Source organism: Neomonachus schauinslandi, chromosome 3, assembly GCF_002201575.2.
Source record: "Neomonachus schauinslandi chromosome 3, ASM220157v2, whole genome shotgun sequence".
Classification (NCBI taxonomy): Eukaryota; Metazoa; Chordata; class Mammalia; order Carnivora; family Phocidae; genus Neomonachus; species Neomonachus schauinslandi.
The window spans coordinates 133,380,701-133,397,589 of NC_058405.1; the positions used below are offsets into that span (position 1 = coordinate 133,380,701).

Genomic DNA, 16,889 nt, shown 5'->3' on the forward strand with positions numbered 1-16,889 from the left:
CCTCCTTCTTCATTGCTTCTATTGTCTTCTTTTGCTACTGTGTATTTCTGATGTAGCAAAATTGGGTCAATGATAGTGTGTGGGTGAGAGAGGTAAAAGAAGAGATAAATCAAGAAATGACAGTTGTAAAGACAGTAAGAGTACGATCTTAACTTGACAACCGATTGTAAAATTATAGCACAATCTAACACATACCAATTCATTTGTTGTGCTCCAATTTCATGAACTTGTAGGGGACAGGAAAAAGCAGAATCCAAGTGAATATTATTGTTCTTTTTTTTAATTGAAAATATAGCTCATCAAAATTTGAGAAGCAATGAACACAGAAAAAATAAACCTATGTCCCTATATTCAAAATGTTAATGCGCTTTACTTTTATAAAGCCCTTCTCACAAACTTGCACACATAATTCCATTAAATATAGAGAGATCAGCACTTTCAAAGAGGAATATTTTGCCGATGACAAAAACAAATGAGTATTTGTGAATTAGAGAGTTAATCTAAATTTTACAAAAAACAGCTTTCAATTAGGGGCACCTGGGTGGCTCAGATGGTTAAGCATCTGCCTTCGGCTCAGGTCACAATCTTCGGGTCCTGGGATCCTAGGATTGAGCCCCACATAAGACTCCCTGCTCAGCAGGGAGTCTGCTTCTCCCTCTCCCTCTACCCTTCCCCGAACTCGTGCGCGCATGCGCGCTCTCTCACACACAAATGAATAAAATCTTTTTTTAAAAAAAAAAGCTTTCGGGCGCCTGGGTGGCTCAGTTGGTTAAGCGACTGCCTTCAGCTCAGGTCATGATCCTGGAGTCCCTGGATCGAGTCCCGCATCGGGCTCCCTGCTCGGCGGGGAGTCTGCTTCTCCCTCTGACCCTCCCCCCCTCTCATGTGCTCTCTCTCATTCTCTCTCTCTCAAATAAATAAATAAAATCTTTAAAAAAAAAAAAAAAAAAAAAAAAGCTTTCAATTGTATTCCAAAATTCAAAATTAAATATTCTCTGTAGTCTTTAAACAGCTCAAATGATCCTAAACTCAAGCGGCCCCAAAATCCTACCAAAATTATAACAAATTATACTAATAACAATAACCTATATTTTAATCTTTGACTATATCTTTTTGAAACTACTTTAAATTCCATTGGGACGATTCTCCCTAGTTCTCCTCTTCCTCCTTCCCACTTCAATTGTGGATATCACTTATAAATCAGTCCCTTATTCCTGGTCTTGTTTCTTTTATATTTAATCCCATCACCACAAGGATTTATCTACCACCTGTATAAATTTGTCTCTCCCCAAACCTGACAGATTCAACATAATGGGACATATTTATTTAACAACCCAACTTAAACTGCTCCCCCCCCCAAAAAAATCCCAAAATGGATGCCTTATCAATTAACATCTATCCAGATTCACTACTTCTTCCTTTACTTTTATATTTAATACCAAATTCAATGGATTCATCCTTACAAAGTCCCTGGTATTGTCCTTCCTTTCCTTTTCCCCAGCCATCAGCCACTCCAGATCATTATCTCCCACATGTATTATTTCAATAGCCTCTTAGCTGATCTCCCTACCTACTTCCAACCTCTCCACACTTTATCCAACATACACAAAGAGCTGTCAGAATTCACCACTTCAATTTGCTCACTCAGAAACCGATAGGCCTCCCTACTGTTTCAAATCCAAACTCACTGGCCAAATGTTCTAGGTAGTTAACAGTGTAAAGGCACTTTTTTCATCACCTAAGTTAACTAGACTTTTTTCCTTTAACTTAACAAACACAGCTGCCATTAGCCCCTCATATACCTCTAGCTTTCAAAATATTACCTGCCCCCCCGGCCTGGGTGGCTCAGTCATTAAGCATCTGCCTTCGGCTCAGGTCATGATCCCAGGGTCCTGGTATTGAGCCCCACATGGACCCTGGCATTGGGCTCCCTGCTCGGCGGGAAGCCTGCTTCTCCCTCTCCTACTCCTCCTGCTTGTGTTCCTGCTCTCACTGTCTCTCTTTCTGTGTCAAATAAACAAAATCTTTAAAAAAAAAAAAAAGATTTATTTAATTTTAGAGAAAGAGAGAGCAGGGGGTAGGGGAAGAGGAACTCAAGCAAACTCCCCACGGAAAGCAGAGCCTGACATGGGGCTCAATCTCATGACCCTGAGATCAGACGTGAGCCAAAATCAAGAGTCCAACGCTTAACTGATTGCGCCACCCAGGCGCCACTCCCTAAGATTTTTAAAGCTGAAAGGACCTCAATTTCCATTTCCTGACGCCCCACTGAATCCCACATATGAAGGTGAAGCCCAGAAAGGCCAGAGAGGTAGCCTACAGGTACAACAATCAAAGGCAGGTCGGGGAATTGAACCCACCGTTCCTGACACCTTCACTACATCATGCATCTTTCAACTGATTTCTTCCATATCTACTTAATCTAGAAAAAATTAACTATATCACACGAACTTTTCACAGAACAACTAAGTATACGGTGCGGTTAATACTGACATGTTTTTCCATTATTTTCAAGAACACTTGTGAGGAATAAAGGTTTCAAGCCATAAATAGATCATTTCTATTACAATTACTTATGTTCTGGAAATGATGCTTCCCTTTATCAGATTTTGTAAAATTTAAGATTCCAATTTTTGCTAATTCTTTTTCATGAACTACACATATGTATGGTCATCTAGGCAGCCTCCTCCCCAACAAAAGCTTAAGCAATCTATGCCTCAGATAAAAATGTCATCTATTCCAGGCTGATCAGCATATGTTAGAATCTGTTCCTAATATAGAATCATAGACTTCTGGAGTTGGAAGGAACCTTGGAGATCACCTCTCATTTTCCAGAGGAAACAAATACCCAGCAGGGACCTGCCCAAGGTCAAAGTTTCTATATAAGAACGCAGCTCCAGAATGTAAGTTTTCAAAAGAATATTTCAGAGAAAAACACCGTATTTGGTGGAACACCTTAATTTGTCTCCCTTTTCATCTATTTCTTAAGTACAACTTCCTGCCTGAGGAACTTCTGAAATTTAAGAAAAGAAAGCAAAACAAAAAAACTAAGACAACTTTTTAAGTCTGCAGCCAAGTTGCTGATCTTAGAAACTTAGCAGAAGGTGGATCTTTGCAAGAATTGCAGACAGTAACATTTTGTAACAAACCTTAAAAGCTGATGAATATAAATAAGTAAAGGGAGAAAAGACACACACAAATTAACAATAACTATAATATTCTTATCTCTGTAACAAATTACATAAATGCTTATAAGGAGGAAAACTATAAACTTGCAACTTTCAAGAAAGAAATTTAATCACCATACCTAGTAATTACACAAGAGTGTCAATACATTTTGAAATAAAATTTTGATCATAGTGCTTAAGGGAAGCCAGAAACTCTTTTTAGTGTTCTTCTTTACATATTTTAAGTCATGTTTAAAAAAAAACAGTATTTTGAGGAAAATATTTTATCAAACCTTAATAAAAGAGAAAATCTTTATTCAAACCTTAAATTATAAGCTATATTTGTCTATCCATATTTTTAAAAATAAATGAAAATAGAACAATCCTGAAAGTTAAGGCCTGAAAAGCACTAAATTTACATCTTTTTTTTTTTTTTGGTCCCAATAAAAGAGCATGCTACATAAGCCAATTTACCTGTAGGAATATGTTTCTTAACTCATGGGGATCACCTCGCTTAGTTGTTTGCACCTGTAAGAAAAAAAAAAGCCAGTTAATACTTTACTAGAGACCACATAATCTCTTCAGATTAGAGTTCTCAGACACTAACAATCAATGCTCTTATCTTTTATAAGGGTGTTTGGTTTAAAACAAACCAAAAGAACTAATACTGATAACACCTGTCAAATTGGAGCTCTGTGACTACAGGGGGGGAAGTACAGGTGTGAAGAGCTTAATATATAGCAAATCTCCCAGATTCCTCTGGACTGGAAAGGGAAGGCAGTGAGGATCAATCTCTTACTTTACTCCACATCCACTAGCAACACAATAGCAACCACCACCTCCAAATCAAGAGCAACAGGAAAGTTGAAACACCCAAATTAATCGCCTGGCCTAGCAGCCTTTCTTCCCCATGTAAAGCAATCCAGAAAATAATTATCTCCTCTCTTTCTCCACCCAAGCTAAAATATGAAAGCTGCGACAATGTTTCCAGATACTTTCGACATCCTGCCACCTGCAGCACAAATGCCAACCACTGCCCCAGGCCCCACTGAAGCCCCAAATTACTCACTCACCCCCTCCCCCACTGCAAAACACAGATGCCTTAGGTATCCCCGGCTTTACATGCCACTTCCTCCTACTCCCTTTCTGATGCCCTCCAAGTCCGGGCTCACAATCCCATGCATCTAGAGCAGGACACTACTCTTCCTCCTCCGACCTGTGGTCCTCGGAAGCCCCTCCAACTCCTAATCCCTCCTACTTCCCCTCCCCCAGCCGGGCATCCTCTCCCTCCAGTCCAAGTCGCACACAGCTCTCCCACCCACAAGCTGGAGCCCCAGGATACGCTATCTAAGAACCAGGCAACGAAGAAAATGATGAGAGGTGAGGGGCTGAAGGCAAGGTCCCCGGAATGGCTCTTATGCAATAAAGGCAGCAGCAGAGAGTTGGGAGTCACCTTGACCGCCATGCTGTGCTCGGAAGCCGGGGACGAGCAGAGTGAGCGAGCAAGGCCAAGCTGTCAGGGCGCGCGCGCGCCGCCTCCCCGGCCGCGCCCGCCTTCCCGCTCGCCGGCGCCGCGCGCGTCCCTATGCAAATGAGCCCGGGGCGGGGCGGGAAGAGGGCCCCGAATCCCCGCCAGAAAGGGAGCGGACCCGGGCGGGCGGCCTGCCTCGCTGGGGAGTAGGACGCGCCTCCCACGGGGAATGCTGGAGTGCCAGCCCTGGGATTCCGACGCGCCGCGTGCTTGCCTACAGCTGAGCCGCCGCCGGGAAAGCCCCAGGTTTCTTAAGGCCTCCTAGTGGATGTGGCTTTGGGCACCGACTTCAGTCAAAGTCGTTTTGTCCTGAGACTTAAAGGAACGCTTGGGATCCAGATTAAGCAAGATTTCGACGGATCGAATGGCATGTCCCATTGATGAATAAATGAATTAATTACAACAAATGGCAAATACTGACAATAAAAAAGATGGGGGACCATGCACTCTGGGGAAAACCTAAGGAAACATAACGATAAATAGGTCCTTAAATTGGCATGAGATGAATATGCTTAATATATTTGTAATTCTTCTTCTTTTATAAAGCTTTATTAGTAGGCTCACTCCACACTCCTAATCACCCAAATCCTTTGTGCGATGAGGTGAGGCACAAATGCATATGGAAACAATCCATTTGTCTTTGACAGGACTGGTACTGAATCCTGGCCCGATCTGCCCCTACATAAACATTGCCAGTCCTGCCTAAGTAGTACCTCTACCTTGAACCAAAATAATGTCTCTAAAACCGAATTTTGCCATTATGACTATATTGAACCACAGATTGATTCACTCAACAGACGTTTACTGGGCATCTATTATATGCCAGACATAGTCTTGCTTGTAAAAAATACAAAAACAAGTAACATATAGTCCCTAACCTCTAGTATCTTACAGATGGTCAATGCGACCCCAAACCCCAACCTTAAGTATATTTCTTTTGTTTGTGACTACAGGCATACTTCCTGTTTTTTAAAAAAAAGGCTAACAACATAAGATTTATCTTAATCTCACTTAGTTCTGTAACCCCTCTCCACCCTTTTTCAAGTTTCCAATGTTGGACCTAACAGGAGGCTTTCCTTTTCTCCAGTCTCACTAATCATAATATTTATGTTAAGTATCCAAGTTTACAGAAATGAGGAAAAGAGGAGTGGCAAATGGAAATTGTTGATAAGGAATGCTACGTTACTAGTACTATAATGAGCTTTCCTGCTGCAGTTGGTTTAACTATTACATCTATTTATTCAGTTTGTTCCAAGTTCTTTTAACAATACTATTGGACATAAGGATTTACAAATTCATATTTTGTTATTCTAGCACCTTATGCCCCTGATACTTTGCTCTTATTTCCTGAAGTTTCTCTAAGTAGGAATCTCAAAATGTTTATTTTACATTACTTTACAAGGGAAGAATGTGTTTAGTAGGCGAAAGTTCCTCAGTTTGAATAAAAGTACCTGAGCCGGAGGTAGACAGTTAACCAACTGAGCCACCCTGGCGCCCCTGAACATCTGGAACTTTTAAGTATATATTGGTTCTGACCTAATAGAATTATAAAATGGTTCTTTTAAGGGAAAGGAAGGCATTTATTTAAAATGAAAGAATTATTACCTATTGGAACATGTTGCTGACCAAATCTATATTGTTGGAGTGAAAATTTAGGGTCAGACTGGCCACTCCTACAGAGGAAGACAACATCACATTTAAACAGAGCCCACCACAATAATTCCTAGGAATAAGCACCAAGCCACAAGGAAAATTTTCTTGAATAAAAAAATAGCTGAGGGGCGCCTGGGTGGCCCAGTCGGTTAAGCTTCTGCCTCTTGGTTTCAGCTCAGGTCTGACCTCAGGGTCACGAGGTCAAACCCCGCCAAGTTGGCTTGAGAATCTCTCTCTCTCCCTCTGCCTCTCCCATTCGTGTGCTCTCTCTCTAAAATAAATAAGTTTTTAAAAAATAGGCTATCTTTGAAAAAAATTATATATATATGTACAAATCTCTTCAAAAAAATAGCTGATTTTGAGCAAATCCAAGACCTTCACTGGTGCTAATCTAGTTGCAATGGAGATAATGTAATAATTTAAAACTAAATAAGGCTAATATACAGAGAAAATAGAAAAGCTCAGCTACCGTAAATAAAGGTGGGTTTTGATAGATTTTTTATCTATCCAAATATAATAAACAATAAAATGGATAAAGGAATTAAAATTGTAAACTATACAGCAATAAACCAAGTATTTAAAGGAATACAAAAGTCTATGAGTTAGAGCTCCTACTCTGAAAAGCTTTGTGATCTATCCTTCTGTTATAATGATTGATGAAAGGTATTATTAAAAGTTAAACAAATGAGGGGCGCCTGGGTGGCTCAGTTGGTTAAGCGACTGCCTTCGGCTCAGGTCATGATCCTGGAGTCCCGGGATCGAGTCCCGCATCGGGCTCCCTGCTCGGCGAGGAGCCTGCTTCTCTCTCTGACCCTCCCCCCTCTCATGTACTCTCTCTCATTCTCGCTCTCTCAAATAAATAAATAAAATCTTTAAAAAAAAAAAAAAAAGTTAAACAAATGAAAACTTACTTTTGCCTCAATTGCAGACGACCAGGGTTGAAGGAAAACTTATTAGTTAATGGGGTATCAAAAGACAAACCTGTCAAATAATATTCACAATATATTTGGGAAAAGGTGGTAGAAATAGTTCAAAACTTTTCACAGTTTTTTAAAATTACTTGCCAATAAAGTAATTTATAACTCTTTCCTTAAGTTGCAAATGACATTTGTAAACAAGAAATAATTTTAAAACTATGGAACAACTATAAGGTGAAACCTTAATAATTAAAACCGTCTATAGAGAATGACATTTCAGAAAGCAAAATTGGAAGTTAAAGGCTAAAAGACTAGTTGCAAATATATTGCCATTAATAGCCACTTTTTAGAATTGATTTAATAAAAGATTCAATATGTAGCTTGACTGAGCTGGGAATTTAAATATGCTTGTAAAGTTGTTGCCCATGAAAATAATATACTACCCCAAATGCAAAACCAAAATATAGGTTTGCTAGACAAACCCACAGAAACGTGTTTCTAACTCCCAAGCAGCTTACATTATATTAATTTGAAACCAGCCAGTCACTTTGTGGGTGAAAGTTAGAATTATACTAATGCCTAGTGTCTTAATAAACTAAAATATAATAATTAAAACAAGAGGCAATTTCCAATGAACTTGCTCTGCCACAACTCCTGGCCTTCCTTCCATTTTTAATAAGATATTATTTTTGTTTATCTTCTAGCCTCCTCCAATTATTTTACTGACATGAATACATTTTTGTTCTTGTTTCCATATCCCACACAAGCTGCTATGGATGTCATCTTGCAAGAAGTAAATCCAGGTGGTGTATAAACACTTAGAAGAACATTAGGATATCATTGACTGACTAAACCAGGAGTGAAGCTCTTCCTAGGTTAAAAGTACGTATACCATCATTATGATGAGGAATAAGCTGCATTTTATGCCTCCCATCAAGATGAAGCTCACTAAAAATATTTGAAATAAATAGCATGATCTGACTTCGGCACACACACACAAAGGATATTTGAACATCTGGAACTTTTTTTAAGATTTTATTTATTTTTTGACAGAGAGAGACACAGTGAGAGAGGGAACACAAGCAAGGGGAGTGGGAGAGAGAGAAGCAGGCTTCCCGCGGAGCAAGGAGCCCGATGCAGGGTTCGATCCCAGGACCCCGGGATCATGACCTGAACGGAAGGCAGACATTTAACTACTGAGCCACCCAGGCGCCCCTGGAACTTTTTTTTTTTTTTTAAGATTTTATTTATTTATTTGACAGAGAGATAGAGCACAAGTAGGCAGAGCAGCAGGCAGAGGGAGAGGGAGAAGCGGGCTCCCTGCGTGGGGCTCCATCCCAGGACCCTGGGAACATGACCTGAACCGGAGGTAGACAGTTAACCACCTGAGCCACCCTGGCGCCCCTGAACATCTGGAACTTTTAAGTATATATTGGTTCTGACCTAATAGAATTATAAAATGGTTCTTTTTATTTTACTGAAACACTACAAAACTTAAATTTTATAAGATGTGCTTTAACTCCTTCCTTGCTAAGAGTCTATATGGGGAAATGGTAAGGGGTAGGCTAGGGAGAAATATTAAGCGTTAGGTGTCCAAGTTTGAACAAATTATATTCTACTTCATAGGCTGACCTCAAAATCAATCAGAAAATTATTATTTCAACCCAAACCACTTATAGATACTAGATAAATTAGACCTTTTAGGACTTCTCTATACCATACAAGTATTATACTCCCTCTATGAATATTTGGTCTTATTGAAATAAATTCTCTTTTTGGTGGAGAGGGAAGAGTGGGGTATCAAAAATCAGATGATATAGTTGTACTTTTGCAGTTACGTCTTCCTAACCTGCTCTTCCTCACAGTCTGACTCTGAGTCCTATAAATTATGCGATGGGGATAACAGTGATCTTATTTTTGGACCACAGTCTTCTTTATTCCCTTGTGGAGGCAATAACAGTTTTCTTTTCAATGGATTTGGGAAGGAACTCATGGAATGAGCTGCTCTAGATGTTTAAGTCTGTGAGGGCCCTATCACTATACTAGTCATGTGTAAGCTGATATTTAGTGAAAAACCTTATGAACAGATGGAGGATTGAACTAGATGAACTTTAATGCTTCTTTTAATACTCCAATGTCATGATTAAGAGTGAGCCAAATTTTAGCTAATAAAAATTTATTGAGTGCCTTCTGTTTGCACTAAACTCACTGTTTCAACTAGAGGAAATATAAGAAAAATAAATAGCATGATTCCCAAAGCATGGAGAATATTTGACTGTGGCAACTGCTATTATTCATTTTTTTTTTTTTTTAATGAATGATACCAAACCTTCTGCATATGCCAAAGGCCAAGGCAGCTTTAGGTAATAATGTGGTAAAAAATCTGTGGTTTGCCACAAATTCCTGTCCCAATCAAAAGTATATAAATGGGACAATAAATACCCTGTTCAATCCCTCAGATGCCTACCTCTACCAATCCCTGGGGATTTACTTGGATCTGGTTTTTGACTCCCTTCTACTTAGAGGTCAACAAGGAAGGAGGCTTGGAATCTGGTCCAAAGTAAAGAAAAATTTTCACTTTAAAAATTGTGCCAGGAGAAAAGCAAAGGCCTCAGAATATCCAAAGCAAAGTTGAAAAATAACAAAGTTAGGGGACTTACACTACCTGACTTCAAGATTCATTATAAAGCTAAAGAAATCAGTACAGTGTGGTACTGGCTGGTATAAGGATTGATAAATAGATGAATGGAAGAGATTAGAGAGACCAGAAATAGATACAAAATTATAAAGTCATTTGATTTCTAGCAAAGGTACTAAAACAATTTAATGGGGCAAGGAATCTTTTCAACAGATGACTCTGGAATAACCAGAAATTCACGGGGGAAAGTCAATAAACTTCAACCTCTACCTCAAAACATACACTAAGACTGAGTTAAGATGAATCATAGACCTAAATGCAAAAGCTAAAATCATAACGCTTTTAGCAGAAAACATAAAATAATATCTTAGTGACTCAAAGGTAGGTAAAGGATTTTTAGTCAGCACATTAAAAGCAATAACCACAAATTAAGAAATTGATGTTAGAATGCACTAAAATTAAAATTTATACTCATCAAACAACAGCATTAAGAAAATGAATAAGCAAGCCACAGTCTCTGGGAGAAAAATTAGCAAAACATATATACAAAAGGGCGCCTGGGTGGTTCAGTCAGTTAAGCGTCTGCCTTCGGTTCAGGTCATGATCCAGGGTCATAAGGTTCCCTGCTCAGTGGGGAGTCTGCTTCTTCCTCTCCCTCCCCACCCCCACCACTTGTGCTCTCTCAAATAAATAAAATCTTTTTTTTTTAAAGATTTTATTTATTTATTCATGAGAGACAGAGAGAGAGAGAGAGAGAAGCAGAGGGAGAAGCAGGCTCCCAAGGAGCAGGGAGCCCGATGCGGGACTCGATCCCAGGACTCTGGGACCATGACCTGAGCCGAAGGCAGACGCTTAACCGTCTGAGCCACCCAGGCGCCCTAAATAAAATCTTTAAAAAAAAAAAAAACCATATACACAACAAAGGACTGATATTCCAGTATATAAGGAACTCCTAAACTCAGTGATAAATAAGCAGCCTATTTTAAAAATGGGCAAAAGATTTGAACAAATACTTCACAAAAGAAGATGTACAAATAGCCAATAAGCACGTGAAAAACCGCACAACATGATTAGCCGTCAGGGAAATGCAAATTAAATCACAGTAAAAAGATAGCACTACACACCCACTAGAATGGCTAAAATTAAAAAGACTGAAAACAGATGCTGGCAAGGATGTGCAGCAACCAGAGCTCTTACGCACTGTAGTGGGAGTGTAAATGGTATAATCACTTTGGAAAAAGATCTATCAGGTTCTTATAAAACTAAACATACACCTACACTATGACCCAGCAATTCTACCTTTTGGTATTTACCCAAGAGAAGTGAAAATATGTGTGGATAAAAAGACTTGTACAAGAATGTTCATGGCCATTTTATTCACAAAAGCCAAAAACTGGAAATAGCCTAGGTGTCTATCAATAGGAAAATGGATAAACTATGGTATATCTACAAAATGTAATACTACTCAGGAATTTTCAAAAAAGAACAAATTACTGATATGCACAACGTGGATGAGTCTTAAAAGTATCACGCTAAGTGAAAGAAACCTTACATGAAATTATACAGTGTAAAAGGGCATACATACACTGTATGATTACATTGATGTAAAGTTCCAGAACAAAAAAAATAATCTATGGTGGAAAAAGAACCATGTTTTCTGGAAGACAGGAATCGAGGGAACTATCTAGGGTGATGGTAATAGTCTATGTCTTGCTAGGGGTTTAGATTAGAGGTGTATGTATTTTCCAAAACTTAGGGAATGTACACTTAAGGTTTATACATTTTATCATGCGTAAATTTTTCCTCAAAAGAAAAAAAATCTGTGAATATTGAATTCTAGCTGATGAAGTATTTAGGGGGGAAAGTCCTAGTATCTTAAATTTACTTTGAAGTGCATAAAAGAAATAAGATTGATGAATGGATAGAGAGACGGATGGATGGATGGATGATGGATGAATAGGGAGCGGGGAGAGATAAGTGATACCTGAGGGATACGTGGGAATTTATTGTAAAAATTCAAATTTTCCATATGTTTGAAATTTTTCATAATAAAACATTGCAGAAAACTGTGCTGGATCTTTGCATTACAAAGATGGCTATTCAGGGACATAATTCTGTTGTTTGGCTAGAAATTGTAATGGGACTTGTTTTTTAAACACTGTTAGCCTCTGTGCCTCGCTGGAAAGTAGGGAAAGGAACCTGAAACTGCTTGACAAATAATATACCTCTATGATAGGCAGGGGAATCTATGAAAACCACATTGAACTGAAGGAAAAAATGTTCTCCTTAACATGGATTCAGATAGTAATTATATGTCCTTGGGAGCTGTGTTTGTGTGTTTGTGTTTCTCTGGTCTAATAGTTACCTACTATTACCTACTAGTTGTTTTTTTGTTTGTTTTTTAGAGAGAGACATAGAGAGTACCAGAGCAGGAGCTGGGGGAGACACAGAGGGAAAGAAAGAGAATCTCAGGCAGGCTCCACGCCCAGCACAGAGACTCATCTCAGGATCCCAAGATCATGACCTGAGCCAAAATCAAGAGTTGGATGCTTAACCAAGTGAGCCACCCAGGCACCTCATGTGGAAGTTTATTTGTATAACACACTGACAGAAATCTTGGAAGGTACCAGACTTAGAATCTAAAGCCTACCCTGGGGGCGCCTGGGTGGCTCAGTCATTAAGCGTCTGCCTTCGGCTCAGGTCATGATCCCAGGGTCCTGGGATCGAGCCCCGCATCAGGTGCCCTGCTCAGCGGGAAGCCTGCTTCCCCCTCTCCCACTCCCCCTGCTTGTGTTCCCTCTCTCGCTGTGTCTCTCTCTCTGTTAAATAAATAAATGAATGAATGAATGAATGAATAAATAAATAAATAAATAAATAAATAAATAAATAAATAAATAAAAATAAAATAAAGCCTACCCTGGAACTCTCCTGCTTAAGTACACCAGGGTGTAAATCTAGACTGAGAAACTCAAGACTTTGGTGGGAAATATTCTGTAATGGATCACTGTGTCATTGGATTGCCCTATTGGGAGAAGGAGAACTGATATACAAGGATGAAATTAACCACTGAGTAGGAAGTTTCCAAAAAGAGGAGGGCGTATTTGTAGTGGAAGACTTAAAGAAAGGACTCATTGAGGAAGAGAGGGCCACAACCTTCAAGACAAGAAAACTAGGAACTGGGGTATGCATAGGAATAGGCTTCTGAAGAATTACTATGACAAAAAGTATAATATTGACCAGTATCGGATTGTACTGATCAGACTAATAATCCGGAAGTTTAAGTTAGAAAGTTCTGAAGAAACAGTATGAAACAGGTAGACTTTGGAGAGTTACACCTTCTGGAAAGAGACAGATCAAGGAGGAAAAGTGGAGGCAGAAATGTGGAATGATTGCATTCTTTTATTCAGAAGAAGATGAAGCTGAGAACACAGAAGGAACCTAACCAAAAACTGTTAAAGGTCTCAGTCAGAGTTGTACTCTGCATATTCCATTCCCACTAGCCCTGACAATAGAATACCACCTTAAGGTAATGACAACATAATAAGGAAAAACTACATGAAAAAGAAATAAACAGGAATTAAGAGTTAAGTCAGAAGAGGAAAATGACATAACGTCTCTGTACTGCAAAAGATGCCAGAAAGGATAAGAATAAACTGACATATAAAAACAGCTAACTATAGCTTGCACTTCTGAGGAAGTTTCTGGGTAATACTGACCTGCTGCTTCTTCCCTGATTCTGGTCAAGTAAACACTGGAAAAAATCATGGAGTAACACATCTACATGGTCTTTCCTGTATTACCCTCACTATCAGTACTTGGAAAGAAGCTACAGAAACAGTCACTATTTGCTCACCCTGTTCTTCCATCATCCTGGATGGGTAGGCTTACCTGGACGGTGCACAGGATAAGGGATGGGGAATAAAATAGGGAGTCAGCAATTATACTTCACTTAGTCATCCCCAACCCTTCAATAAAGCATTATATAAACAAGTTTTGTATTGATGGTGTGGAAGAAAATCAAAATCAAAGTGAAAAGAAAATCAATGGGAAGTATGCCTTCCACATATCATCCCTTCACTGAGATCCATGTGGCAGAAGCAACAATGTCATTTCATCAAACACAGTAGGCTCAGAGTTCTAGATGGGGAACAGAAACTAAGTGAGTATAATCCATGACATGATGAATTGTAATGAGGGGCATGGATCACAGAAAGCAAATGCTCAATAGCAGATGGTCAAGTCTCCCTCTCCTTAAACATACTAAACAACTTTTTTTTTTTTAAAGATTTATTTATTTATTTGAGAGAGCGAGAATGAGAGAGAGAGAGTACATGAGTGGGGGAGGGTCAGAGGGAGAAGCAGGCTCCTCGCTGAGCAGGGAGCCCGATGCGGGACTCGATCCCGGGACTCCGGGATCATGACCTGAGCCGAAGGCAGTCGCTTAACCAACTGAGCCACCCAGGCGCCCCTAAACAACTTTTGAAGGGGTGGTCGGACATTTCATCCTACAGAATTCTATATGGCTATCTCTTAGATGTGGTATGTCCTTTATTATTGATACCTGTAAGTAGGAAATATGAAGGGAACATAACTATCCTTCTCTATAAAGATCTTACAATGTACTGGGAAAACAAAACATAAGTAAAATCATTAATTTACAATGTGTATGCTTAATTGTGTAGTAAATTTATGCAATACAGGCTTAGAAAATGAAAAAAATCGGTTCAAGCTGGATTATACACCAAAGGTTTCATGGAAACCATAATTCACCACTTGTTCTTGAATTTACCATTTCTCTGCGTTCCTTGCAGAGTATGTCTTATTCCCCTATCCTTCCTCCTTCACCCACACCCTCAGTCCTAACACTTATCTCAATGCCTGACATTAGCTATATAGGTACTAATTAAATGTTTATTGATTATTCCTCGCTGATCACTCTAGCACTAGCATTTAGTACTTTTATATTTCCTAAGTGAAGACCATTACCATTGCCTTAGTTACTCAAGTCAGAAAGCTGGGTATCAGACTCTTCCTTACCCCTCACATCTGAATAGGTCCCCAGTCCTTTGTTTTCTATCCCCTTCAGTGCTTTTTAAATCGCTTCTCCTCATTAAAATAGCCTTCATTAGGCCTCCTGATTGTTCCGCAAGCCTCCAGTTTTCTACTTTCTGCCTCTTGTCACTCTCCTCAAATCCATTCTCCACAGTGCTGTCAAGTGTTCAATCTAAAAGGGAAATTAAATTTTGTCACTTCAGTATAAAATCCAAATTCCTCAGTATGGTGAAGAGTGAAACCTTCCTAAATTGTTCCCTTTTCTTACTTAAATCTTCTGCCTTACTGCTACTATACTTGTTCCTTTAGTCACAAGGATTTTTGTGCTATTTCCTTTGTGCTAATCCTTTGAGAATATTTTACTCCACGTTTACTCCACTTTGCCTACCCTTTAAGATACAGCTCAAGAATCTTCTCCAGAAAAACAATCTTCCACCTGTTTTCCCTGACTGGAGTAGGCCCCACTCTGTGTATAGTATTTATCACTGTGTTATAATCACTTCTTCATTTATTGTCTTTTCCACTGGTGGCTTTCAAACTTTATTGACACAGACCTATACAGTATGAAATACGTATTTTTAATCACCCCACCCCAGTACACACTGAAATAAAAATTTCATGAAGCAATACCAAACTTTACTACATGCAATATACTCTGGTATTTATTATTCTGTATTATTCTCCTTTTTTTCTAATTCTGGTTTTAATATACTGAACTGATTTCATGGCCCAGTTTAAAAATACTACAACACGGGGCGCCTGGGTGGCTCAGTCGTTAAGCATCTGCCTTCGGTTTAGGTCATGGTCCCAGGGTCCTGGGATCAAGCCCCACATCGGGCTCCCTGCTCAGCGGGAAGCTTGTTTCTCCCTCTCCCACTCCCCCTGCTTGTGTTCCCTCTCTCGCTATATCTCTCTCTGTCAAATAAATAAATAAAATCTTTTTTAAAAAAATAAAAATACTACAACAGACTGTGAACTCACATAGATTCTTAAGCATGATAGATGCTCACTATAAGTAATTGAGAAAAAGATAAAAACAAAAAGATAAAACAAAAATCTCTGTATCTCTAGGAATTAGTGCAAGGTTAGGCATATAGCGGTAGTCAATAAAAATGTTTGATAAAAAAATAAATACACACCTCTGGGAAGACCATCTTCATAAATCATCTTCTGCCCCTTATCACTTTCCTTTTTTAGAAATAAGAGTTTCTTATAAGACATTAAATTAAGATGAAAACATAGACATGTAAGCACAGATACAGAGATAGGCAAAACTGGAGAAGGGACTTGAAAGATTGTTGAGTCTGAAGGGCATATTGAGATAGAGAGGCATGATTGCTGAAGGCCAACTGTTAAGTCTTTCAAAAAAGGCTTAATATAGTGAAGTCACTGAAGTCCGGAATATCTGGTCATTGGTTCCAGGTTGGTATAAAATGGATGTCCCTTTCAACTCACTGAATAAATTAAGAATGCATGCCATGTGAGAGACAGTAAGGGCACCGATGGCAGCCAATATCAACTGGAGAAGCAAAGATAACCAAAACATAGAGTAGTTAAGTAGCTAGATTCATCTCTCCTCTATTCCTACTTCTAGCTCCCAACACCAGAAGAGCTTGCCTTGAGAAGGAAAGAAAAAATGTCCTAGACCAGACATTCCCCAACCCAATCTTTAGGGGTTTGGAAAAGGAGAAGGAGTGAAAAATTGACTATACTCCCTTCTTCATTTCAAGTCCCTGTGGCTACAGAGCTAGACAGCAATGGAGGAGGTTTTAAAACACTGAAGTTTTAACTAGGATAGGCTAGACTTTGAATAACTTAAAAGACCAGAGAAGTATGGAATCTCCCTGGGGGGAACATAGTATAGTGGAGCAATGACTAGAGAAAAAGAAAGCATTTTAGTTCATACCCCAACCAAGTTCAGATTCCTTAGT

At 39.2% G+C, this 16,889-nt stretch overlaps 1 protein-coding gene across 1 annotated transcript in view; it reads right to left on the bottom strand.

The window, feature by feature from the left end:
- SLC25A12 (solute carrier family 25 member 12) overlaps nucleotides 1–4,702 on the bottom strand; it is a 102,476-nt gene extending 97,774 nt beyond the window's left edge. Inside the window, exons 1-2 of the mRNA XM_021702972.2 lie at nucleotides 4,621–4,702; nucleotides 3,642–3,695 (exon numbers count right to left, since the gene is read on the bottom strand). Of these exons, the coding sequence (XP_021558647.2) occupies nucleotides 3,642–3,695; nucleotides 4,621–4,632 (66 nt within the window). The 5' untranslated portion in view covers nucleotides 4,633–4,702. The remainder of the gene's footprint in view (nucleotides 1–3,641; nucleotides 3,696–4,620) is intronic.
- Nucleotides 4,703–16,889: the final 12,187 nt, after the last annotated feature.